Here is a 26,960-nt window from a genome sequence, read left to right as displayed (position 1 = left end):
GCAGTGTCATCTTTATGAAGGAAAAACAATGCTTTAGTAAATTTAGTCAGTTTTATAGAATGTATACATCTAAGTCACCTAATGTTTTATTAAATCTCAAGGGATAGATGAAGATACATTTTCAAATATGGGGACTCTGAACATTGTTTTTAGAATAAAGTAACAACTTTTATTGAATAAATGCATACTGAAGGTCTGTTACAGGCAAAGCTTCATTAGGTTTACAACAATGATTAAACGTGGAGTTTAATATAGTAGGGGAACTTGATGTCTAAAGCGCTCTGATTAAGGAGAGAATGAAATGAGTAAATAGTGGAACTAACATCTGTGTTGTGTCTAGACAGAGTTAGGGCTCTTAATTTTACTTTGAGAAGTGCAGATATCACTTGGACTAGACTTGAGGGTATTGAGTTAGATATGAAAAACTTAGTTTCTATATTTCCTATAAAGAATGCAAAAAATGTGATGAGGCTGAGTTTGTAGTGAGCAGTGGTTCTCTACAGTAGGAAATTAACTCCCTGAGTACCCTACTGACCTCAGGTTAGGCCGTTCCAACAGCCAGGGCAGCCTAGGAAGCTTTCAGAGTTTTCAGGTTCCTTGTTTCTCCTGCCCTGATGAAGTCAATGGATTTTAATTTTTCTAAATAGTGCATAAAGAACAAAAATCTAGATAACTATCTAAAGTGTATATTAGATATAATGTGAATATTAGAATCAAATGTACTATTACAAAATCAAAATTTCCATGTCACTCAGTGTATAATAGTTACTTTTTGACTGAATTTCTTGAATGATGCCTTAATTTTTAAAAATAGTGTATAATTAATACTTAACTTTTAAAACAAGACTGATCAAAATATTAACATAAAAAATACTTAACCAGAGCTAACAAATATAATAATGATCTATTACATGTAAATCAATTGGCAAATAATATAAACCAGGGAAAATACAAAGGAAAACTTACTAGAATGCAGACTACAGTATAAAAGTACAATGAAGAAATAGATTTGAAAGGTTACTAACCAGGCTTTGTAGTCATAATATTCAAGTTTCACACTAAACTAGGCATAATATGGATGACCATTCAAAGATACTACTGCAAATATAAGGATAACGTAGAAGTTCATTTAAAGTTGGTTTTTCCCTGACCTGAGTTGGGCTTCCCAGGTGGCTCAGCAGTAAAGAATTCACCTGCCAGTGCAGGAGATGCATGTTCGATCCCTGGGTTGGGAAGATCCCCTGGAGAAGGAAATGTCAACCCACTCCAGTATTCCTGCCTGGAGAATCCCATGGACAGAGGAGCCTGGTGGATTATGGTCCATAGGGTCTCAATGAGTCAGACATGACAGCACAACTCAGCTTTCCCTGAGTTACCCATAAGAAACTACTGATTGGGAGGAGGGAGGAGGGTTCAGGATGGGGAACACATGTATACCTGTGGCAGATTCATTTTGATATTTGGCAAAACTAATACAGTTATGTAAAGTTTAAAAATAAAATTTATAAAAAAAAAAAAAAAAGAAACTACTGATTGATGAAATAGCTTGTCATTGGAGAACTGTGTACCAAGCCATGGGTGGGGACCACATAACTGCATTTTTGGTTGTCATGACTGGGGTGGAGTGCTCCTGGCACCTCACAAGAAAGGGATTCTACTAGCATCCTGCTGTGCACAGGACAACCAACCACTACAAAGAAGTTCCTGGTCCAAAATGTCAGTAATTCCTAAGTTGAGAACCTTGTCCTTGACAAACCAGCTTTGAGATTTATCTTTAAGTCCTTTCTCCTTCACGTCAGCTTTTCTACACCACTCCTGAATCCATTTGCTTTCCTTTTAGTTACCAAATCCTATGTTTTCAGTATCAAAGTCTGATTCTACCCCCATTTTGTTTACACTGCCTGGTTTACAAGCCAGGCCCTCATCAATTCACATCTGTATAGTTACAGCAGCCTAATTCATTTTACTATTGTCTCCTTGTACCAGTAAACCATTTGACACCTTAACTCAGAAACTGTTGGTGGATCTCCAAAGGTGATTGTTAAAGACCTTAGTTCAAGGTCCTCCACAATAGGCTCTACCAACATTTTAACCTTATTTTCTTCCCCCCATACTCTGAACCTATACATAGTACTCCAGCTAAATTCACTGCACAAAGTTTTGGAACAAAGTCTTTCTGCCTTTTCTTCCTGAAACTTTTTTGTTAGTCTTTGTCTGCTACCAATCCTTCCCATCCTTCAAGGCCCTTAAGTTCTCTTTTCCACTTCATAGCTTTTCTTGAATTACCCCAACCAAGTATCTCCTTGAAAGCCACATGTCTTCTCTCAAGAAGTAATGCTCAAAATTCTCTAAGCAAGGCTTCAACAGTACATGAACCGTGAACTTCCAGATGCTCAAACTGGATTTAGAAAAGGCAGAGGAACCAGAGATCAAATTGCCAACATCTATTGGATAATTGAAAAAGCTAGAGAGTTCCAGAAAAACATCTGCTTTATTGACTATGCCAAAGCCTTTGTGTGGATCACAACAAACTTAAAGAGATGGAAATACCAGATCACCTAATCTGCCTCCTGAAAGTCTGTATGCAGGGCAAGAAGCAACAGTTAAAACCAGACATGGAACAACAGACTGGTTCCAAATAGGGAAAAGAGTATGTCAAGGCTGTATATTGTCACCCTGCTTATTTAGCTTATATGCAGAGTACATCATGCAAAATGCTGGGCTGGATGAAGCACAAGCTGGAATCAAGATTGCTGGGAGAAATACTATTAACCTCTGATATGCAGATGATACCACCCTTACAAGCAGAAAGCGAAGAAGAACTAAAAAGCCTCTTGCTGAAAGTGAAAGAGGAGAGGAAAAAAGTTGGCTTAAAACTCAACATTCAGAAAACTAAGATCATGGCATCTGATCCAATCACTTCATGGCAAATAGATGGGGAAACAATGGAAACAGTGACAGACTTTATTTTGGGGGCTCCAAAATCACTGCAGATGGTGACTGCAGCCATGAAATTAAAAGACACTTGCTCCTTGGAAGAAAAGCTGTGATCAACCTAGAAAGCATATTAAAAAGCAGAGACATTACTTTGCCAACAAAGTCTGTCTAGTCAAAGCTATGGTTTTTCCAGTAGTCATATATGGATGTGAGAATTGGACTATAAAGAAAGCTGAGTGCTGAAGAATTGATGCTTTTGAACTGTGGTGTTGGAGAAGACTCTTGAGAGTCCCTTGGACATGCAGGAGATCCAGCTAGTCAATCCTAAAGGAAATCAGTCCTGAATATTCATTGGAAGGACTGATGCTGAAACTGAAACTCCAATACTTCGGCCACCTGGTGCGAAGGACCGACTCATTGGAAAAGACCCTGATGCTGGAAAAGGTTGAAGGCAGGAGGAGAAGGGGATGACAGAGGATGAGATGGTTGGATGGCATCACCGACTCAATGGACATGGTTTGGGTGGACTCCAGGAGTTGGTGATGGACACAAAGAGTCAGACATGACTGAGCAACTGAACTGAACTGAACTGAACAACAAAGCCCTGGAAGCGGAGACTCTTCTTTACCTCTATGCAAACTTAAGCATTAATAGGAGTGGTAGATATCAGTGATATACTAATTAATGGGTTCAGTGTCATCACTTAAAAGATCTTAGGGACGAACTAGAGTTTCTTCATGTTAAAATGTTGAATCCCCTTTAAGGTAGTAAACATTAAATGAATTTAATTTCTCTTGCCATTGGTCAAAAGAATGAGTATTTCATTAGCTGCATCAAATATGGGAAAACCCAGCAGAATAAAATCACCCTGTTTGTATATATGGAAGGGGAGTCAGAGAGGAGGGTGTATTTTACCCTAGAAATGCCTAGAGGAATTGTGTGTTCTAGAACTAAGGAATTCCTATACCATGCATCCCAGTGAGACATACTTTGCAAAAACAACCCCCAAGATCACAGTTAAACCTAAATTAAGATCATAAGCTTCTAGGATGTGTCTTTGATCTCCTTATCTCTAATACTCTAGGTTAGTAAGAACTCAAGAAATCTTTCTTGCACTCAAAGTTATGCAACAGAGAAGGCCTGAACAATTAACTCTGGTGTAAAGAACTATACTTCTTTCTTCAGCCCACCTTGAACAAATGAAGACAACAGAAGTATTAGTACATCTTCCAAAGGAAAGTGCTCTAAATCCAAGGTAGTGTTAATATTTTCACTAACAGTCCAGATTGTTTTGTATACTTACGACTCTTAAGACTTTGGCTCTGCCCCACCCTAATTCTGACATCAGCAAGCATCACAGGTAGCTGTTCCTTGGTATCACCAGAAACAGAGTAAAGAGGAAATTCACCAGGAGACCATTCCAGAACCCACCAAATCTAACTTTGGCTTTCAACATTGCAGTAGATTATTGAAGAGGAACATTGCTGACAGACACCTCTAACAAAAAGAATTATAAAATGAGGTGTTCTATTTTAAGAAAACATCAGGCTGGCCCCCAAGAGACAAGCTATTATCTGTCCTGCAGAGTGAAAATGAGACATGCCAAAAAATTATTTGGTATTTATCTGAAGTTCAAATTAAACTGCAGCATCTAGTTTGTGTATGTGTGTGTAGTTTGTGAGTGTGTGTGTGTGTGTGTGTGTGTGTGTGTGTGTTTTAATGCTAAATCTTGCCATCCTACATTCATGTTTTCCTGATCACAAAGAAGTATAAAATACACTTCCTGGTTGTAAAAGAAAATGGTTTTGTCCAATTCAAATTTATTCTACATTTTAAAAAATTACAGTATAGCTATAACCCAACTGTGCTAAGGAATTATTTATAGAATTGGGTGGGGGGTTGTGTGAAATTAATGGAGGATTATTTTTTAATTTAAAAAAACTACAGATAGCATCATACATGTCTCACCAGTGAACTTTCATTATTGCTCAAGTAAGTTGATATGAGCTCAGTTAAATACCCACTATGACACGTACCTCACTTAGACCCAGAGCAGTCACCACTGTACTTAACAAGGCACTGGGCAGCACTGGGCACTTTTTCCTGGCAGAACATTGCACATGGTTATGAGATGGGCATACCACCTTGTGTTTTGGGGCATCCAGAATCAGCGGCTTTGGAATGAAGAGATCCGTCTATTTCATATATTACATAACAATGTCAAAGCGATTTTATTTCTTTAAAAAAGTGGTGCAAGGTGGATTGGGAAATGATACATTTTTGACATTATGGGAACTTCTAGAGTCCTGGACTTCTCAAAATAATTGGATGGCAATCTTCTTTATAATTTTCCTGGGAATTATTTTTGAGATCATACTCTTAAAGATTTGTATGTCCTTTCAGAAGAAGCCTGCACTTCCTTCAGAAAAGGATAAGTCAGATGTCCACAAGGTAAGAAAAAAATGCTTGATTTCCTTTTCCAAGATTTTTCAAAATAACACAAAAGAATAACTTATAAAATTGTGTAACTTTGATATTTGGATTACTCTAACTGGGGTCGCAAAGAGTCGTACACGACTGAGCGACTGAACTGAACTGAACATTTTATTGTCTCCCTTGACAGAAAGAAGACAACGGAAGTTGCCTGACAAGCATGAAATTTGGTAAGTATCCTACAATTTCATCAGCTCAGTTCAGTTCAATACAGTTTCATATTTTAATATAAAACTTGTTCAGTCTGAACTTCTCCCACTGATACTCTGACTTTTTTTTATTCCTATTTCTCTCTAGATAATTGGTCAGCTATTTCATCCTCAGAAGCAAGGTAAATGATATATTTTGAAATTAGATGAAACAGATTGGTTTTGTTCTATTCAAAATTACATCTGAATTACAGAAAAAAGTTTTCCCATTTGTATAGAGTACAACAGCAGTTCAACATCATAATTCAGTCTAACTTTGATTTTTATTTTTTAAATTGATTTTTATTGGAGTATAGTTGCTTTACAAAGTTATGTTAGTTTCTACTGTACAGCAAAGTGAATGAGAGAGAGAGAGAGAGAGAGAGAGATAAAAATATATATATGCACATATATACATACATCCCCTCTTTTTGGATTTCTTTCCCCTTTAGGTCACCACTGAGCACTGAGTAGCATTCCCTGTGCTCTACACTAGGTTCTCTTTAGTTATCTATTTTGTACATAGCAGTGTATATAGGTCAGTCCCAATCTCCCAGTTCATCCCACCCCCTCTTTCCCCCTTGGTATCCATACATTTGTTCTCTATATCTGTGTCTCCATTTTGTGAATAAGTTCATCTGTATCATTTTTCTAGATTCCACATATAAGTGATATATTCAGTATTTGTTTTTCTCTTTTTAACTTACTTCACTCTGTATGGCAGTCTCTAGGTCCATCTACATCTCTGCAAATGTCACAATTTCATTCCTTTTAATGATTAATATTCCATTGTATACATGTACCACATCTTCTTTATCCATTCCTGTGTTGATGGACATTTAGATTGCTTCCATCTTATGGCTATTGTACACAGTGCTTCAGTGAACACTGGGGTTCATGTATCTTTTTGAATTATGGTATTCTCTGGGTATGTGCCCAGGAGTGGGATTGGTGGGTCATATGGTAGTTCTGTTTTTTAACTTTGATTTTTAAATGGTTGCTCTATTCCAAACTGTATTAATGGATTTTTATATATTGTTGAAATTATCCTTCCAGGTAGATAGTATCATTACTGTTTTTTTTTAATTTGTTTCAGAGTATGCACGAATACATATATGTATATAATATATATATTGGGGCTTCCCTGGTGGCTCGATGGTAATGCATCCACCTGTAATGCAGGAGACCCAGGTTTGATCCCTGGGTTGGGAATCTGGAGAAGGAAATGGCTACCCACTCCAGTATTCTTACCTGGAGAATTCCATGGACAGAGGAACCTGGTGGGTTACAGTCCAGGGTTGCAAAGAGTTAGACATGACTGAAGCGACCAAGCATGCACATAGTTGCTTTATTATGTTGTGTCAGTTTCTGCTGTACAGCAGAGTGAATCAGTGAATCATACACATACATATGTCCCCTCTCCTTTGGATTTCCTTCCCATTTAGATCGCTGCAGAGCATCATTCCTGTTTTTACAGATGAGGAAAATAAAGCTTAGAGGTTAAGTGGCTTGCTTCTTTCTCTACCCCAACCTCTCTCTCCAGTACAAAGAAGAAATAATGACAAGTTATGATAATTCAACTGAAAAAATATTCATTTAGCACCTACTGTGAACCCAGCAGACCTTGAGCTAGGTTCTTCAAGAGTGCCATGAAAGGAGTTTATACAATCAGAATTCATCCCACATCCTGAGGATACATGAGTGCTAGAGATTAAATACTGACATTGCTACTCTTGGTGCTATCAACATCTTAATTGTTTTCATCAAAATCCATTCAGTAATCATTAGATATCCCTATACAATGGACCTTGTATTTTACACTGGTATTCAAATAATAAGCCCTGGAGGAGGTAGTGACCACCCACTCCAGAATTCTTGCTGGGAAAACCCCATGGACAGAGGAGCCTGGCAGGCTATGATAGGTGCTAAATAAATATTTTTCAACTGAATTATCAGAACTGGTGATTATTACTTCTTCATTTGTATTGAAGAGAGAGGTCATGGTAGGTAAACAATCCACTTAACCTTGAGCTTTATTTTCCTCATTTGTCTGTGGGGTCACAGAGAGTTGGTCATGACTGAGTGACTAAGCATGCATGCACAAATAATAAGATAGTATCTCTTCTCAAGAAGCTTATATTCTTGGGGAGGAGACATTCATAAAGGATGATTTTGTTTGTTTTGTTTTTGTTTTAATTGGAGGCTAATTACTTTACAATATTGTAGTGGTTTTTGCCATACATTGACATGAATCAGCCATGAGTATACATCTGTTCCCCATCCTGAACCCCTCTCCCATCTCCTTCCCCATCCCATCCCTCAGGGTCATCCCAGTGCACCAGCCCTGAGCACCCTGTCTCATGCATTGAACCTGGACTGGCGATCTGTTTCACATATGATAATATACATGTTTCAATACTATTCTCTCAAATCATCCCACCCTCACCTTCTCCCATAGAGTCCAAAAGACTGTTCTATACATCTGTGTCTCTTTTGCTATCTCGCATATAGGGTCATCATTACCATCTTTCTAAATTCCATATATATACATTAGTATACTGTATTGGTGTTTTTCTTTCTGACTTACTTCACTCTATATAGTAGGCTCCAGTTTCATCCACCTCATTAGAACTAATTCAAATATATTCTTTTTCATGGCTGAGTAATATTCCATTGTGCATATGTACTATAGCTTTCTTATCCATTCTTCTGCTGATGGACATCTAAGTTGCTTCCATGTCCTGGCTATTATAAACAGTGCTGTAATGAACTTTGGGGTACACGTGTCTCTTTCAATTCTGGTTTCCTTGGTGTGTAGGCCCAGCAGCGGGATTGCTGGGTCATATGGCAGTTCTATTTCTAGTTTTTTAAGGAATCTCCACACTGTTCTCCATAGTGGCTGTACTAGTTTGCATTCCCACCAACAGTGTAAAAGGGTTCCCTTTTTCCCACACCCTCTCCAGCATTTATTGTTTGTAGACTTTTGGATAGCAGCCATCCTGACTGGTGTGAGATGGTACCTCATTGTGGTCTTGATTTACATTTCTCTGATAATGAATGATGTTGAGCATCTTTTCATGTGTTTGTTAGCCATCTGTATGTCTTCTTTGGAGAAATGTCTGTTTAGTTCTTTAGCCCATTTTTTGATTGGGTAATTTACTTTTCTGGAATTGAGCTGCAGGAACTGCTCATATATTTTTGAGATTAATTCTTGTCAGTTTCTTTGTTTGCTATTATTTTCTCCCATTCTGAAGGCTGTCTTTTCACCTTGCTTATAGTTTCCTTCTTTGTGCCGAAGTTTTTAAGTTTAATTAGGTCCCATTTTTTTATTTTTACTTTATTTCCATTACTCTGGGAGGTGGGTCATAGAGGATCCTGCTATTATTTATGTCAGAGGGTGTTTTGCCTATGTTTTCCTCTAGGAGTTTTATAGTTTCTGGTCTTACACTTAGACCTTTAATCCATCTTGAGTTTATTTTTGTATATGGTGTTAGAAAGTGCTCTAGTTTCATTCTTTTACAAGTGATTGGCCAGTTTTCCCAGCACCACTTGTTAAAGAGATTGTCTTTTCTCCATTATACATTATTGCCTCCTTTGTCAAAGATAAGGTATCCATAGGTGTGTGGATTTATCTCTGGGCTTTCTATTTTGTTCCTTTGATCTATATTTCTGTCTTTGTGCTGGTACCATACTGTCTTGATGACTGTAGCTTTGTAGTAGAGCCTGAAGTCAGGCAGGTTGATTCTTCCAGTCCCATTCTTCTTTCTCAAGATTGCTTTGGCTATTCGAGGTTTTTTGTATTTCCATACAAATTGTGAAATTAGTTGTTCTAGTTCTGTGAAAAATACCATTGGTAGCTTGATAGGGATTGCATTGAATCTATAGATTGCTTTGGATAGTATACTCATTTATACTATATTGATTCTTCTGATCCATGAACATGGTATATTTCTCCATCTATTTGTGTCATCTTTGATTTCTTTCATTAGTGTTTTATAGTTTTCTATATATATGTCTTTTGTTTCTTTAGGTAGATTTATTCCTAAGTATTTTATTCTTTTAGTTGCGATGGTGAATGGAATTGTTTCCTTAATTTCTCTTTCTGCTTTCTCATTGTTAGTTTATAGGAATGCAAGGGATTTCTGTGTGTTAATTTTATATCCTGCAACTTTACTATGTTCATTGATTAGCTCTAGTAATTTTCTGGTGGAGTCTTTAGGGTTTTCTATGTAGAGGATCATGTCATCTGCAAACAGTGAGAGTTTTACTTATTCTTTTCCAATCTGGATTCCTTTTATTTTTCTTCTCTGGTTGCTGTGGCTAAAACTTCCAAAACTATGTTGAATAATAGTGGTGAGAGTGGGCACCCTTGTCTTGTTCCTGACTTTAGAGGAAATGCTTTCAATTTTTCACCATTGAAGATAATGTTAGCTGTGGGTTTTATTATTATAAATATAATTTATAAATTATTATTTATAATAATTTTATTATATTTATTATTATTTTTTAATTATATAGCTTTTATTATGTTGACGTGTGTTCCTTCTATGCCTGCTTTCTGGAGGGTTTTTTTTTTTTATCATAAATGGATGCTGAATTTTGTCAAAGACTTTCTTTGCATCTGTTGAGATAATCACATGGTTTTTATCTTTCAATTTGTTAATGTGGTATATTACATTGATTTGTGGATACTGAAGAATCCTTGCATCCCTGGGATAAAGCCCACTTGGTCATGATGTATGATCTTTTTAATAGGTTGCTGGATTCTGTTTGCTAGGATTTTGTTAAGGATTTTTACATCTACAGTCATCAGTGATATTGGCCTGTAGTTTTCTTTTTTTGTGGCATCTTTGTCTCGTTTTGGTATTAGGGTGATGGTGGCTTCATAGAATGAGTTTGGCAGTTTACCTTCCTCTGCAATTTTCTGGAAGAGTTTGAGTAGGATAGATGTTAGCTCTTCTCTAAACTTCTGGTAGAATTCAGCTGTGAAGCCATCTGGTTCTGGGCTTTTGTTTGCTGGAAGATTTATGATTACAGTTTCGATTTTTGTGCTTGTGATGGGTCTGTTAAAATTTTGTATTTCTTCCTGGTTCAGTTTTGGAAAGTTATACTTTTCTAAGAATTTGTCCATTTCTTCTAAGTTGTCCATTTTATTGGCATATAGTTGCTGATAGTAGTCTCTTATGATCCTTTGTATTTCTGTGTTGTCTGTTGTGATTTCTCCATTTTCATTTCTAATTTTGATTTGATTCTTCTCCCTTTGATTCTTGATGAGTCTGGCTAATGGTTTGTCTATTTTATTTATCTTCTCAAAGAAGATAGATAGCTTTTTTTTAAACAAAGCTTTTAGCTTTGTTGATTTTTGCTATGGTCTCTTTTCTTTTGCATTTATTTCTGCCCTAATTTTTATGATTTCTTTCCTTCTATTAACCCTGGGGTTCTTCATTTCTTCCTTTTCAGGTTGCTGTAGGTGTAGAGTTAGGTTATTTATTTGACTTTTTCTTGTTTCTTGAGGTAAGCTTGTATTGCTATGAACCTTCCCCTTAGCACTGCTTTTACTGAGTCCCATAGGTTTTTGGTTGTTGTGTTTTCATTTTCATTCATTTCTATACATAAAAGGATGATTTCTTGCAGTATGGTAACACAATAATAGGAAATCTAGGAGAACATTTTAGGAGACACCTACACCAGCTTAGGGGGTGTTGAGAATGGCTTCATGGAGAAGCTTATACTGGAGCTGAACTTTAAAAGGTAAGTGGAAATTAGTCAGAAGAAGACACTGGTTGGGAGGATAAAGAAGGCCTTATAGGCCATGAACAGAGGCAAGGAAATAAGAAACTGCAGGGTATGTACAACAACTTATGATTATTTCAGGGTTGCTGGAATGGTGAGGATGGGCCAGGAGTTGTGGGTGATGAATGTGAAAAAACAGGCAGGAGTCAGATCATAAAGGACTTTCTCTCATTGTTGTTCAGGCCCTCAGTCATGTCCAACTCTGCAACCCCATAGACTATAGCACACCAGGGTTCCCTGTCCTTCACCATCTCCTGGAGTTCGCTCAAACTCATGTCCATTGAGTCAGTGATGCCATCCAACCATCTCATCCTCTGTCTTCCACTTTTCCTCCTGCCCTCAATCTTCACCAGCATCAGGGTCTTTTCCAATTACTCAGCTCTTCGATCAGGTGGCCAAAGTATTGAAGCTTCAGCATCAGTTCTTCCAATGAATATTCAGGGTTGATTTCCTTTAGGATTGACTGGTTTCATCACCTTGCTGTCAAGGGACTCTCAGGAGTCTTCTCCAACACCACAGTTTGTAAGCCTCAATTCTTTGGTGCTCAGCCTTCTTTATAGTCCAACTCTTACATCTGTATATGACTACTGGAAAGACCATAGCTTTGACTATACAAAGTCTGTATGCCATGTGAAAAGCTTGGAGTTTATTCTGTAGGTAGTGAGGAACCACTGAAGGTGGTTGAGCGTAGGAGTGACAGTTTTGTGTTTCAGCTGAATCACTAGTAGCTGTGTGGAGTACAAACCTGAAGATTACTTGACTTCAGTCTAATTTCTTTTGGTTGTCAGGTGTAAAGGGGCTTTATTCATGTAATGTGGTTGTTCTATTTGTATTTATTTATAAATATTTATTTGTTTTTGGGTGTGTTGGGTCTTAGTCCTCACTGTGGTGCACAGATTTCTCTAGTTGTGGTACGTGGGCTTACTTGCCCCACAGCATGTGGGATCTTAGTTCCCCAGCCAGGGATTGAACCCATGTCCTCTGCACTGGAAGGTGGATTCTTAACCACTGGCCCACCAGGGGAGCCGCTCCCTCTGCCTTTCTTGGTGTTGGTTTTACCTTGAGGTAAATAGAAAGATTGCCACCAAGAGTTTCCAAATCAGACCAGCAATTTCCAGAGGATGTAAGAGGCCAATTCTTCCTGTGTCTTTCTTAGGAACAAGGCAACTTTTCCCCGAAGTTGTTAAATGTCTTTGTCTTATACTGGGATTATTTCATACCCACTCCTTATTCAATTACTTGGAAATGAGATTACTATATTGGATTTAGCATAAACCCTTGAGGTAGAATGGATGTTGAAGAGAACGCATCCATGATTATTACTCCAAGCTATAATTTTGCTTTAGTTGTAAGGACAGATGGTGGTACCAAAGGTGACATGATACTAAAGATGATGGGTAGGTGTATCAGTCAGGGTTCAGCAGAGAAATGCAAAAAAGAGAGAGACAGATAAAACGAGTTTTATAGGAATTGGCTTGCATGGTTATAGAGGCTGAGAAGTCCCCTGATCTACCAAATAAAAACTGGAGCCCTAAAAAAGCAAACGGTATAATTCAGCCCAAGGCAGAAGTCCTGGGGTGGCAGGGAGTTGTGCAGTGCTGGATGGTCTCAGAGCCCAAAGACCCAAGAATCAGGAGCTCTGATGTTTGAGGGCAAAGAAGATGGACATCCCAGATCAATGAGTCGGGGAGTTTGCTCTTCCATGTATTTGTTCTATTTGAGCCCTCAGTGGATTGCATGATGCCAGCCAATATGCCCAGGGCATATCTTCTGTATCTTCAGGCTGCTGATTCAAATGTGAATCTCTTCCTGAAGCATCCTCACAGGTGCTCAGAAATAGTGTTTTACCAGCTCTCTGGGCATTCCTCAGCCCAGGCAAGTTAACACACAAAATTGACTACCACACTAGGTAACAAAAATGTGTATACAGCCTGTATATTAGACATTAATAGCTTCTCCTGACAGTAGAAAGAACTTGAAAAGTATTTAATGTATTTTAAACATTCACCTAATAATTTTGTGTTCCTGTGAAAAAAGGTAATCAATAGTTCAGTCTAAAATACTCCAAATTCTATTAATAATTAGAAGAATCCAAATCAATGAGATTTTCCTGTATAAGTAAACATGTAGAAAAACTATTTGTGCGATGGGGGTATATGTTGATGATTTTATTTATTAGCTTCATGGCTCTGGACTTCCCTGGTGGCTCAGACGGTAAAGTGTCTGTCTACAATGTGGGAGACCCAGATTCGATCCCTTGGTTGAGAAGATCCCCTGGAGAAGGAAATGGCAATCCACTCTAGGACTATTGCCTGGAAAATCCCATGGACAGAGTAGCCTGGTAGGCTACAGTCCATGGAGTCGCAAAGAGTCAGACACGACTGAGCGACTTCACTTTCACTTTCACTTTCACTTTCATGGCTTTGTTCATGATGATGAGTTATTTAAAACTAGGGTCATTCTTCCAGTAAAGGACAAGATAATCTGTGTTCCCTGGAGAGACAGCCACCAGAATTTCTGACTTACTTATATGAGTTTCAGTTTATGATTTTAGGGTACCTTACCATGAAACAAACTTACCATGAAACAGACACGACTTAGCGACTGAACAATAACAACTGTGAAACAAAACTTAAGGGGCATCAGAATCACCTGGAGAGCTTGTTAAAATTCAGATTTCCAGGCCCCACACCTAGGGCATCTGATTCAGGAAGTCTAGGGTGGGATCTGAGATTTTGCATTTCTGGTCATTTTTGCATTTTGCATTTCTGGTCATTTTGCATTTTTGATCAAAGTGATGCTGATGTTGTTGGTCTGAGCATTGCTCAGTTCAGTCGCTCAGTCATGTCCGACTCTTTGCGACCCCATGAATTGCAGCATGCCAGGCCTCCCTGTCCATCCCAACTCCCAGAGTTCACTGAGACTCACGTCCATCGAGTCAGTGATGCCATCCAGCCATCTCATCCTCTGTCGTCCCCCTCTCCTCCTGCCCCCAATCCCTCCCAGCATCAGAGTCTTTTCCAATGAGTCAACTCTTCGCATGAGGTGGCCAAAGTACTGGAGTTTCAGCTTTAGCATCATTGCTTCCAAAGAAATCCCAGGGCTGATCTCCTTCAGAATGGACTGGTTGAATCTCCTTGCAGTCCAAGGGACTCTCAAGAGTCTTCTCCAACACTACAGTTCAAAAGCATCAATTCTTTGGTGCTCAGCCTTCTTCACAGTCCAACTCTCACATCGATACATGACCACAGGAAAAACCATAGCCTTGACTAGACAAACCTTTGTTGGCAAAGTAATGTCTCTGCTTTTGAATATGCTATCTAGGTTGGTCATAACTTTCCTTCCAAGGAGTAAGCATCTTTTAATTTCATGGCTGCAGTCACCATCTGCAGTGATTTTGGAGCCCCCCAAAACAAAGTCTGACACTGTTTCCACTGTTTCCCCATCTATTTGCCATGAAGTGATGGGACCGGATGCCATGATCTTCGTTTTCTGAATGTTGAGCTTTAAGCCAACTTTTTCACTCTCTTTCTAGCATTGCTAGACCAAGCCTAATCATTTGAGGTAGAAAGGATGCTGGAAGGTCCACTTCCATGACCATTTGCTGCTGCTCTTTAGTCACTAAGTCATGTCCAACTCTTTGCAACGCTATGGACTGTAGCCCACCAGGCTCCTCTGTTCATGGAATTCTCCAGGCAAGAATCCTGGAGTGGATTGCCATTTCCTTCTCCAGGGGCTCTTCCTGACCCATGGAGCCAACCCGAGTCTCTTGCATTTGCAGGCAGATTCTTTACCTCTGAGCCACCTGGGAAGCCCTCTGTGATCAGTTGTTGTTATTCAGTCACCAATTCGTGTCCAACTCTTTGTGACCCCATGGACTGCAGCACACCAGGCCTCCCTGTCCCTTACCATCTCCCAGAGTTTGCTCAAGTTCATGTCCATTGAATTGGTGATGCCATTCAACCATCTTCATGTTCTATCGCCCTCTTCCGTGATAATTATTTTAACCAAAATTATGTTGAGAAGCATTACCCTAAAATGTAGGCTTCTCTCTTGATCAAAAACAAACAGCTGTTAAACAATTAGGACTTATATAAAGCTATAGTTTATGACATTGGGCACTGTTCTGTTGTACCTCTTAAATTCCCATAAGGATGTTTTCATTCTTGTCAAAACTGTCACACAGAGAACAGAAACTGATATTCCTTGTAAAAGGATATAATCTTAATCTGCAACTTTGTCAAAATAGACAGTCAAAAGTAGACTTTTGGACAGATTTTTGTGGGGAAAAATCCCTCATTCTCCTAGATATGAAAATAACTTACTTCACTTTGTCAGTGGATTGATTTATTGAATGAATGCAACTAGGTAATGAATTATTTTGTAATGTGGATAATGACTTCCCAGCTTATCTCTACATTTAACTATGTTTTCATATACTATATTGGATTTCCTTAAATTTCAAAGAGAGTTCTTATATGAAATAGGTCCTCAGTGACAATTGACTCACTGTTTTCTTATATTTCAGAGTTGATAACTATTCAGAGAGAACAATTGCTTCATCAATTACATCTGAAGGAAATGAAGAGTACTTTGAAGACAGCATTCCACCACCAGATGAACCACCACGGGCAAGTACCAGTGAAAGTAGATTTCGAGTAAGTCACTTTAGTGAAAGTCATATGACATCTTCAAATGGGACTAGCTCATCATCTTTGTCACTATTTCATTCCGAAGTACAGGAAATTTTGCTAAGGTGTAGCAGGTGCCCTAAAAATGAACATGAAACAATACAGTTTTCATCAAAGAAATTATTTTCCATAATGAAAAGTAACAAAAGTAAAAATAGGACATTTTCTTCTGACTTTAACTTTTCAAGATCTTCGAGAGTCATTATAGAAAGTGAAGATCTAGATGTGGCACCATGCCCTCCTGCCCATCTGTTTCTTTCTAGAGACCAAGTCAGACTTCTGGAAGAAAATGTGAGAAATCAAAGCCCTCCAAAATCCAAAGCCACATTAGAGAATAAAACTACCTCTCTGTACTCAATCTCTCTAGAGCCCTTGATTCAGAATCAACATTCTGCTACAATGGACCTTTCTGCCCAAGCACAAGCTTCTTTTTCCAGACAAAAGGCTACTCAGAGTCAAGGATTTTCCAAAGCCCAATTTACTGGTCAAGCCCACCAATTTTTTAACAATCAGGCATCAGTCAAAAGGCAGCCTGAGAGTGAGGCCAGATACTCTGCTCTGCCTCAAGATTTGGTGAGGCAACCACTTACTAGCAGCACCCAAGACTCCTTCCAGACCGCAGACATGGATAGGTGCCAACATCTGGTCCAAGTTCCACAGTCTATTGAGACTCAAGATTCAGTCAAGGGCCTAGGGTCTGATACAAAACACTCGGATGAGACCCAGGATTCTGTCTGGTCTGAAGAGTCAAACAAGAGTAAATATTCTATCCCAGGGCAAAACACTATTTTAAAGGATGCCAGACATCTGGTTTTACCTCTGAGCCCAAATTCAGTTGATAAAGTGATGCCACAACTAGAGCATGTTAAGAGTGAGGGCCAGAAACAAATTGCTTCCTCAACATTAAACCAGTCTCCTGCATATGGCTTGCTGCCTCTCATGACCAGGCAGAAAAACAGAAGAAAAACATCACGCAGTAAAAGTGAACTTAGCCTCAAAGATCCACCTCAGAAGTCAAAGAAAACACCAGCTTCACAGGTATTTCTGACCACAGCATGTCATACTTCAGAGTGCAGCCAGTTAAGATATGAACATAAAACTAAGAAGAAAGAGTTACATCAAAGAAAAGGTGTATCAGGTATAGCATTGCATTTTACATATGCTTTCAAGCTTGTCCCTCCTTATATTAGGAAGTATTACAGAAAAAGACAAGCAAAATTCACTCCAGGTTTAACAGAATGTAGAGATTTTCTGCTGAAACCAGATCAGTCACTATGTGCAGAGAAAGTTAATTACATAGGGTCTGTTGAGGAAGAAGGAACCACGGGGAGTACTGAAAATGAAGAGCAGCATGGCAGAAACAATAAAGAACTAGAAAACATTTCACAAGAAATTCCATCTCAGCTAGAACAGTCTTTCATGGTCAATACTTATCAACAGAAAGCACCTTGTCCTTCATTAACAGAAACAGACTGGATGAATAAAGAGTCTCTTGAAGATCCAAAGGAAATGGATATTGCAGAGTCTTGTGCCCCAGATAGCAAAACAACATCTGACGTGCCTGTGGCAAGGCAAGAGACACCTTTAGAAGAAGCCATATCAGAACCTTTGCAGAAATGTGTTTCCTCTCCCCAGATGGAGTCAGACAGAAACATGAAAACATGGGAGGACCTACGAGGTACAGAGAATTCAAATCCTGCCCTTTCAAGCAGAGAGGAGTTACCAACGAGTATATCAGAAATGCAAAGGTGCTTCTCACAGGGGAATACAGACAGAAAATATCTTCTTGAAATTGTTCTGGAGTCTTCTGATATCAACTTGTTCGTTCCCCTAGGAACCGAAAAGCATAAAAGCAGTGGACAACCAGCAGGTGTAGAAATTCAGGAGAGGCCAGAAGATGTAACTGAGAAGGAAAAAAATGCCTTAAGAGCTCATGTGATGGAAGAAGATGACATAAGTGGAAGTGAGGAACTCGAAAGCAACACTAGAAGCAACATTAACAATATGCAAGATGAAAGAATATCTGCTGCGTTTCACGAAGCCACTCACACTGCCCTTTCTTTACCACCTCATATGAAAATGCAGGGTGGATTAAAAACCAAGATGGATACATCAGAAATAGGACTTAGATTTTCAGCAGTAAAGCCAGACAAATTACCAGATGACAGGAAAATGTATTTTTCCTTTGAGAAGAACTGTCTAGTTAAAAAGCCACAAGAAGACAACAGAGAGGAAGAACAGGCTCCACACGAAGCAGCTTTGCAGCAAACGCCAGGCCTCAGGTTCAGCCCACGACTACAGCAGAAGCCCACGTATGTCAAACTGGAACCAGGACAGAGTAGTTCGAAAGGTCGAACCACTCAAAATAAAGACCTCGATGTTTACCCACAAACTCTCTCTACAGAGACGACTGTGGAGACTAACCCACGTCCCATGATGGATCCATTTCAAGTTGAGGTGAAGCAAAGCACAGACAGAGCCACGGGCAGGGAAACTGTAGACCCAGTGCATCCTCTCACCGTGTTTGAGAGCTTGCCAGTTTTAACTGAATCAACAGAATGTGGTGTCCCTTTGGGGGGAAGCCCTGAGAAGTTCCTGGATGCTCAGATTGCAGAAGAAAAGCAGGACTTAGAAGGAGTTTTACCTGAAGTTGCCCTGGGGTCTTTCCATAGGCATATGCCTCCATTATCAAATTTGAAAAGGAAGAAAATCAGAAAAAAAATACCAGGAACCACAAATGTACTTGGTTTCAAATGTGTAATTATGAAACTAAAAAAGCCACCAAAATGTCACAGAAGATTAAGAAGCAATTTCAAAATCATGATTAAATACATACTTCAAGATAAAACCATGGCAGATACACTTCTGAATGTTACTGACCCTTGTCTGTCTATTTTGCCCCATGTTAGAATGCACAGCAGATTAAATGTAGGGAATCACAGTCATACCGAGCTAAAACAAGAAACATCAGAAGCTGAAAGAGAAGAAGACTATTTAGATATCATTAATAAAGGAAGTGACTCTGGAAACACACTAGAAGCAGCTCTGTTGCAGGAGGAAGTGAGTGGGGACCAGGAAGCTTCCCCAGAAGTAGTCCTTGAGGATTGCTGGAACCTCAGATTGGATGAAGATCCAGAGAAAGAGCTCAAATCCATGAAAGATATGCAACAACCAATCACATTTGCAGAAATCATGGCAGAGTCTATTCACATGGCCACAACAGGTCCAGTTCGTGTTGAAAATATGGAGGAAAGCCTGATAGCACCCACAGATTTAAGATGCACTGAAGATGATTCTGAGATATCTCCTCCCACATCAGAAAAATCACTGATTGGAGACCGTTTAAACCAAACAAGAGAAAGTGATGTGCCAGATGATGGAAGTGATACCAGGGCAACAGGTTACTGTTTTGCAGCAATGAAAGCAGAACGACCTGAAGATTTACCAGCAGTGTTCCCAAAGACTTTTAATTACCATATGCCTGTCTTATCTCATTCTAAAGTGAAGAAAACTAGAGTAAGATTTTCACACATAGAATGTAGAGTGAACTCCAAGTCTGTACCTATGAAGGCATTGAAGCCATCCATTTCACAAATGTGTGATATCACAGGTCATCAAAGAAAGAAACTGGAATCTGACTTTAAGGCCAAGTTTGAAAAGATTGGCCAAGCTAATGGACTGGAATATGAATTTCTAAACACCCTTTACTCTCCTGTGCATAGCAGGTTACAAGAGGAGACAAAGAGCTTCTGCCGTGTTCAAGCAAAGCTCCGGGGTCTAGCCGTTGAAGAAAGACCACTGTATGTTGATTTTTTTGATGAGAGTAATGCACTCTGTGACGGAGAAGAAAAAGGACAAGATGTAGAGGAAAAGGAGCAAAAGACTTTGCTAATAACGGCTCCGCAGCATAGCCAGTACCTCTGGATCAATGGATGTCGAGGAAATGAGACTCACCTTGCCGAACCAGATGCAGGCCTGCACTGTTTAACAAAGGAGCAAGATAAACAGCACCAAACATGCTTTAAACAAGCTGCTTTGCAGACTGATGTCCAGATGGGTCCTCAAGAAGCCAAGGAACTCCTGAAGACCAACAAACCAGAAGATGACCTAACAGCCCCTGTGGGTCTGGAGATTCTACCTCCTGAAGCACGGAACTCATCACCTGTGAAACTTTTGAAAATTCCAACAGAGAGTGGCGTAGCCTCTGGTGGAAACCTCACAAGGGAACGAGGTTCTTATTCTGTGGATAAAAATTCAGCATTACCAGAAAGTTTGCAAGTGACCTTCTTGCAGTCTTCTGATTCCATTGACACCTCCGTTTCTAAATCTCAAAGAAAGAAAAACACACTAAAACTGGCAAGAAAGCAAACAGTGAGTCGTAGATACAGAACTATGAGAGAACAAAACCTATCCACTCTGCGTATGCTCCCTGGCAGGCAGAGAAAAGCATTGCAATGCAATTTTCAAATGAAGAACTTACAGCAAAATAAAAACAAAGGAGATGTGTGTTCACCTGTCATTCTCTCCAGGGTGCCTGTTTTGCTGAACACCAAAATGAGCATCGGATTAAATGTGGAGACAGATACACAAAGGATAACAAGACTTGATCATACGCAAATGCAAGAGAAATCACCCAATGAAAGAAAAGTATGTTGCCCAGCTTCTATTGATATGAGTAGTTTACCTAACAGTGTGAAAGACAGGAAGGAGGAGGGGGCAGGGGAACAAGATTTACCAATTCCAGAGAGTGGCCAAGGCTTCATACTCAGTACATATCAGGAGCAGGATCATGACCTTATCAAATCAGATGAGGGGCAGAAACAAATAGGAAGTATAAATATCCAGGTACAACCACAAACACATTTTGCAGAGAGTATTTTGAGCTCTGCTTCATGCCCAACATTGGATCCATTTCCACTGAGAAAGCTAGAGAGCGATGCTAGGTTTTTTCCTCCAACATCAGGAGAAGCAAAGTTTGATGAAAAAATATTTTCTGCAAGAGAAGGTGGTGTTCCATCTAAGGCAAACCATCAAAAGGAACAAGCTGGTGGTACTGAAAAGGAAGAGAAAGTGACTTTAGATTTCTGCATGGCTGCTTTATCTCTATCCAAAGGCAAGAGAAACTTCAAACAATATTCAGACATGAAAATCCTGATGAATCCCAAATATGGAATTTTAAAAGCAAAGAAACCACCCATTTCACACATGCTCAATATCAAGGGTGGTGCTAGACTAAATCGTAGGAAAGAATTGGGATATAACTTGACCACCAAAATGGGACAGGTGGGTCAGAGTACAAAAATGGCAGATGGCAGGGACTCCCTCCTGAACATCATCCCTGCCATTAATAGGTATAGTGACCAAGAAGGGGAAAAAGACATGTTAGGAGAAAAAAGACTCAGTTCTGAACAAGTAAAGCAAAATATACCCCCACATGAAGGGAATGTGACTCCAGATGACCCTGAAGAAGGTGATCTTCAAGATGAAGAAAGTGAACAGGAGATGTTACTAAAAGTAATTCCACAGCTCAGCCAACATTTCATACTCTGTTCAGACCAGACGAAGGAGCTTGAGCTTCACAAACCAGGAAGCAAAGGATATGGGGAAACTCTGTTTTTTACCAAACAGGACATCCCCCAGCACACACAGCCTGAAGATCCAGTGCAGACAACACAGCCGAAGAGAAGCCAGCAGACACAAAACAGCACAGTGTGGTCAGCGAGTTCAAACCTTCCTCTTCTAAAGTCGAACGAATCACTAACCGGTCAAGTTGTAATTGATACAATGAAATGTGACATCCCAAGTGATGAGAGCTGCACGGGAGAACTGGATGATCTTGGTAAAGAGGAAGAGTCAGAGTTTAAAAAAGATCTACAAGCACCTGTCCCTGAGTCTTCAGCTACTGCCACACCTGATCCCCCTGCACCTAAACAGGGGAGAAAGACATTTACATGTAGAGCCTTAAAAAGTAAAATGAGTCCCAAGTGTGTTGTTATGAAGGCACGAAAGGCACCAATGTCACAGATATTTAACATCCCTGGGAATGGCTGTCTGAAAACCCTCCCTTCGAAAACCCTGCGATCACAGATCGTTGAGTTTTTGATTGAGATAAAATCCTCTGGGGCGCTAGAACATGTTACTGCAGAGAGAAAGGAAGGAGGAGCCCAAGAATTGCTGGCAACAATGCTGGAGTTCTGGGATGCAGCCACACTTGCTTTACCTGTGTCGAAAAGAGAGAGAAACCACTCAGAACTTACAGACAAGATAAATAAAATGAGTCCCAAATGTATCACTTTGAAGGCAAAGAAGACACCGATTTCCAAGACATTTAATGTCACAAAACGTGGCGCGCCAAGCCGTGGTAGGCAATTTGAAGGCAAGTTCAAAACTGTGAGGAAACAAGGTCGATCACTGGCAGCCACCACACCAAAGGCCACCTCCTCTCCCGTGTCGGTTTCACTGGACATGAAGGTGCATAACAGAACCAAAGTAGAGACAGACATGCCGGGGAAGATGAGGTTCCATCCTGAGATACAACAGCAAGGACACTGGTCAGATGGAAGGGGAGCCTGGTGTCCCTATTCTAGGGCCAAGAGGGAAAACGTCAGGAAGGAACTCAAAGGCCACAGTGGAGAAGCAGCGCCTCAGAATTTCCAGCACCTCACTTCCCGTACTCATCATATGAAGGAGGCTCGCTTTGTGAAATCAGATCTCAAACAGAAGTATTCAGCAAGGGGGAAAATCCCAGAAGCACGAACCATAGCGGAGGAGCTGCAACAACAAACATTTTTCACACAAACTGTCTTGCGTTCTGTGCCTTCTTCTATTCTGAATTCACTTCCATCTGAGAAGGCACCAAAAAGGACAAAAACACAGAGGTCAAGGATTTTATCTCCAGCGACAGAGAAATCACTCGGCGAATCTTTAGCTGTTAAAGCACCAAGTGACGTCCTGTCTGAAACAGACCCAACAAAGGAACTTGCTAGTTCTAGTCCAGAGGGAAGGAAAGAATTACAAACGGACTTACAAGGGAGAGCCCTACAGTCTTTTGGTATCTCCAGGCCAGATTCACCTGAAATTAAAGGGTTGAGAAATGTAGCATTGATCCCTACGTCTCGAACTGGGGAAGCCCAGATGGCATCAGTTTTGAAGACAACTAATACCACTAGTCCCAGTGCCCCCAGCCATGGAAAGGAACTGGTCTACACCTTTGATAACATGGCCAAAGAGTTATCTCAGAGTATGTCAAGTATATTTATGAATACTTCTTTTTCACCTACACCTGTTTCACCTGCCACCAAAACACATAAAAAACGGAAAGCCAAGAAAGACCCAGTCGAAGTCAGTATAAAACCAGAGGGCAGGAAAAGACTGTGTAAAAGATGCAGTGCCTTAGGCACCACATCTCAGTCAAGACGGCAAAATGAAAGAGAGGGCAAGGAAGCTGCATTCAATACAGAAAGTAGAAAAGATGAAAATACGCTTATTACAGAGCAAGACATGCAGCAACAAACACTAGTTTCAGAAAATATATTGGAGTCTACCTGTTCTCCTCTGATAATTCCATTTCAAACTGAAAAGGTGAAGAAGAACATCCCAGCATACACAAACATACTGCATAGAAAATGTGAAAAGATTTCATGTGTAAAAAGAGGGAAAGCGATGTTCAACGGTCTTTTAATTGATGAGGAAGTGTTTAGGACTCCCACAAGGAGGCTGGATGCTTCCAGTCCAGCTCCCCTACAACTTGAAGAAGAGAAAGACATAAAAACTCAAAAAGTAACAAAATACACAGCTGATCAAAATATCCCACTTCCCAAGTCAGGGATCTCAGCGCTTGGAGATTCATGTAATGAAAGCTCTAGAAGGAAAGTGAGTGGTTCTATTGTCAAGAAACATAAAGAGTTGCAAAGAGATTTACTAACAATATCCACAACATCTGTTTTGTCTCAATCTAGAAGGCAGAAAAAAGCACTAAAATTTCCAGAACAGAAAGATCTTATGGGTCCCAGATATATAACCATGAAGGCAAAGAGGCCTCTTTTTTCACAGGCGCTTAATATCACTGAGCACGGTCATCAGTACTGTAAAAAGAAACAGGAATGTTATTTAAAGTCTGTGATAAAAGACAGGCAACAACATAAAAGTATAACGGATGCATTTTCATCTCTCACACCGGTTTCAACGGATAAGATAGATATTGAAATTGATAGCACACCCACAACAGGGACAGATCAACCAAGAGTACAAACACACAACCACACCTGCCCAGAGCTAGAGAAATCACTGAGTGTTGGGGAAGCATGGGAGGCCAATTTGATTGATACACAAAGCAGATCCAGCAACACAGGGAGAGTGAGTGTGCCACATGAGAAGGAAGAGGAAAATGTCCCAGAAATATCAGCAGAATCAGTTCTGCACGAGAGCCAAAATCTCTGTTTCACGCCTCATCATGTGAAAAATCTTGGCCCTTGCAAATCAAAACCTAAACTGGATAGTTCAAAAGGTAGAAGTACTTGGAATCTGTCTTATGTGCCACAAAACATGAGGCAAGAAGAACATGTTAGAAAAACTATTTTAAAGCCTGTCTCTAAAAGCGTGATGACTTTAATTAGAGTCCAAACACTGAAGAAAGGTCTTCATACTCAAGAGGAAATCCAACACATGGCAGATCTAAAGATCCCATTTCCAGAAGCTAGGAAATCAGAGACTGGTTCCTTACACTGTGATGGTGTCTGGGATGGAAATCCTAGGAGGAAACGAGATAGTCCCATTTTTAAGAAAAAGGCAAGGAGTCAGAGTGACTTACTAGGAACAGTCTTAAAGTCTTTAGGTTTCTCCAGCCTTGATTCATCTGAACCTGAGAGCCAGAGTCATGCAGTAGAGGCTGTAGGCAAGAAAAGTACAATGAGTCCCAAGCAGGTAACTCTGGAGGCAGGGAAGCTACCAGTTTTACAGGAGCTTAATAGCACGAGGTATCTTACCGGAAGCCATAGAGAGAAAAACCACAAAGCTAAGACCAAGGCAAGAGAGAAGCAATGGGATGAAGGTGCGAGAGAGACATTATTCCATGCCAGTGAGGGAGCTAAGAGTCCACCACCCACATTAGTGACTGATAAACTCTCATTTGATACCGCAGCAAGGGACAGTCTGGATAACCATAGAACACTTTACAAAAATCTAGGTGATTTTGTTACAGAGAAAAAGGCAGAGCTGGACAAAAACTTAGCCACAGTTCTCCTGGGGCCTTTCGATTTATTCATGCCTGTTTTATCTGACTCTGAAAGCCAGATAAACACAGTGCAAGAGAAAATCATACCGAAATGCAAATGTTCAGTGATGAAAAAAAAGGAGCCACTCATTTCACAGCTATTTAAAATCAGTAGGCAATCTTCCACAAAACAGAGGATGAGACTTAGATCCAGCGTAGAAACCAAAATGAAAGAGACGCACTCAGGTAAAAATGAGACTGATATGTGTACAAATGCCACTTACTTTGAAGTGGATACCTCCAACATTAGAAGGCAAAGCAGATTCCAAACAGAGGCAGACAGAATATCAGGGTTTAATCCTGTACAGCCAACACACATGCAGTTGCCAGTTGAAGACAGAGTGGTTTTACAGGCACTTAATGCTGCAGGTCCCGCTGCTTTAAGCATTAACAAAAAACAGGAGATAGACACACACAGAGAGAAAGCTGTGTTAAACACAGACCTAAAATCTACAGATGCTTCTCCATCTATTCCACCATATATAAAAATGGAGCAGTCACCTAACACCTCAGGTAACTATGAAGAATCTTCTGAAAAGAGAAATGCCCTAAAGAAAGCAAAAGGTATGGAGGAAAAAGAGTGTGAACAACAGGTCTTGTCTGGAACACCTTCACAATATACCCAGTCATTTGAGTTTCTGCAAAAGAAACAGCAAGAACCATGTGTCTCAGGAAACATCCAGAACTCTGCTTATGCCTATACACCTCCTTACCCCCAAATCCTAAACCATCAAGCTAATGTGAAAACAGCAGGTGTAGAAAGCACTGTGCCTACTGAACGGGTAAAATCGAAGGCAAAGAAACCATTTGTTTCCCTGATGTATAACAGAGCAGGGCATGGAACCCGAAGCCACGAAAAGGAAACAAGGTTTAACACCAAGAAACAGAAGCCAGGGTTCCAGCAAGATAAAACTGAGGTAGAATTCTCTCTGAAAACTATTTGTGACCCTGGGTCTATTCCACCTCAAATTCAAGAGTTGATGGAAGCAAAAAGGGAGAAAGGCAAGCCAGCAAGGCCAAAGAAATCGCTGAACACAAGACAAATAGCATTTTCACAGTCCCTTGCTAAGAGTGCCAAATCCAGAAATACGAAAACCCTGAGACAGTGTATCAGAGAGCAAAAAGAAAATTGCCAAATTGCTTCACTGGACCTCTTCCCACAGTGTAGATATCGATTCATGATGAGACAGCAACTGAAGAAGAGCCCCACCCATGTCAAGTACACAGTAAATTTGAAAAGAGAAGCACATCCCGATCAACCTTCACCAAAGAGAGAAAGCTGCTCCACTACGTTTGACATCTCAAGAGTTAGGTTACATGCAAAACGCCAACGCCTCATCGCCCTGGGAGTAAAGGAGGGAGGCAGAGACAAGGCCCAACCTCCAGCATCAACTCCACAGAGGACGGAAATATCTGAGAAAACAGATATTTCTTTAAGTTCAAAAGGACAGAATATGTGTCTTCTAGAGTCAGATGCTTCTCAAGAGAAGACTTGCAAGGAACAGGATCTGCTGAAAGAAGGAAGGAATTCAAGGACACTGGTGGAGCCGACTTGGTACTCCATTACGGAAACCCCTCATTTGGAAA

The 26,960-nt window shown here is 40.0% G+C and overlaps 1 protein-coding gene across 2 annotated transcripts in view; it reads left to right on the top strand.

The window, feature by feature from the left end:
- The first annotated feature begins 5,154 nt into the window (after positions 1-5,154).
- LOC129624739 (leucine-rich repeat transmembrane protein CCDC168-like) overlaps positions 5,155-26,960 on the top strand; it is a 29,727-nt gene continuing 7,921 nt past the window's right edge. The window contains exons 1-4 of one of the 2 annotated variants that reach the window (XM_055542989.1): positions 5,155-5,388; positions 5,561-5,600; positions 5,728-5,761; positions 15,940-16,069. In XM_055542989.1, coding sequence (XP_055398964.1) covers positions 5,155-5,388; positions 5,561-5,600; positions 5,728-5,761; positions 15,940-16,069 — 438 coding nt within the window. The remainder of the gene's footprint in view (positions 5,389-5,560; positions 5,601-5,727; positions 5,762-15,939; positions 16,070-26,960) is intronic. The other variant, XM_055542988.1, reaches the window with a different exon arrangement.

The sequence above is a fragment of the Bubalus kerabau genome, chromosome 12 (genome assembly GCF_029407905.1).
Source record: "Bubalus kerabau isolate K-KA32 ecotype Philippines breed swamp buffalo chromosome 12, PCC_UOA_SB_1v2, whole genome shotgun sequence".
In the NCBI taxonomy this organism is placed as follows: Eukaryota; Metazoa; Chordata; class Mammalia; order Artiodactyla; family Bovidae; genus Bubalus; species Bubalus kerabau.
This window is presented reverse-complemented; position numbering and strand designations above follow the sequence as displayed.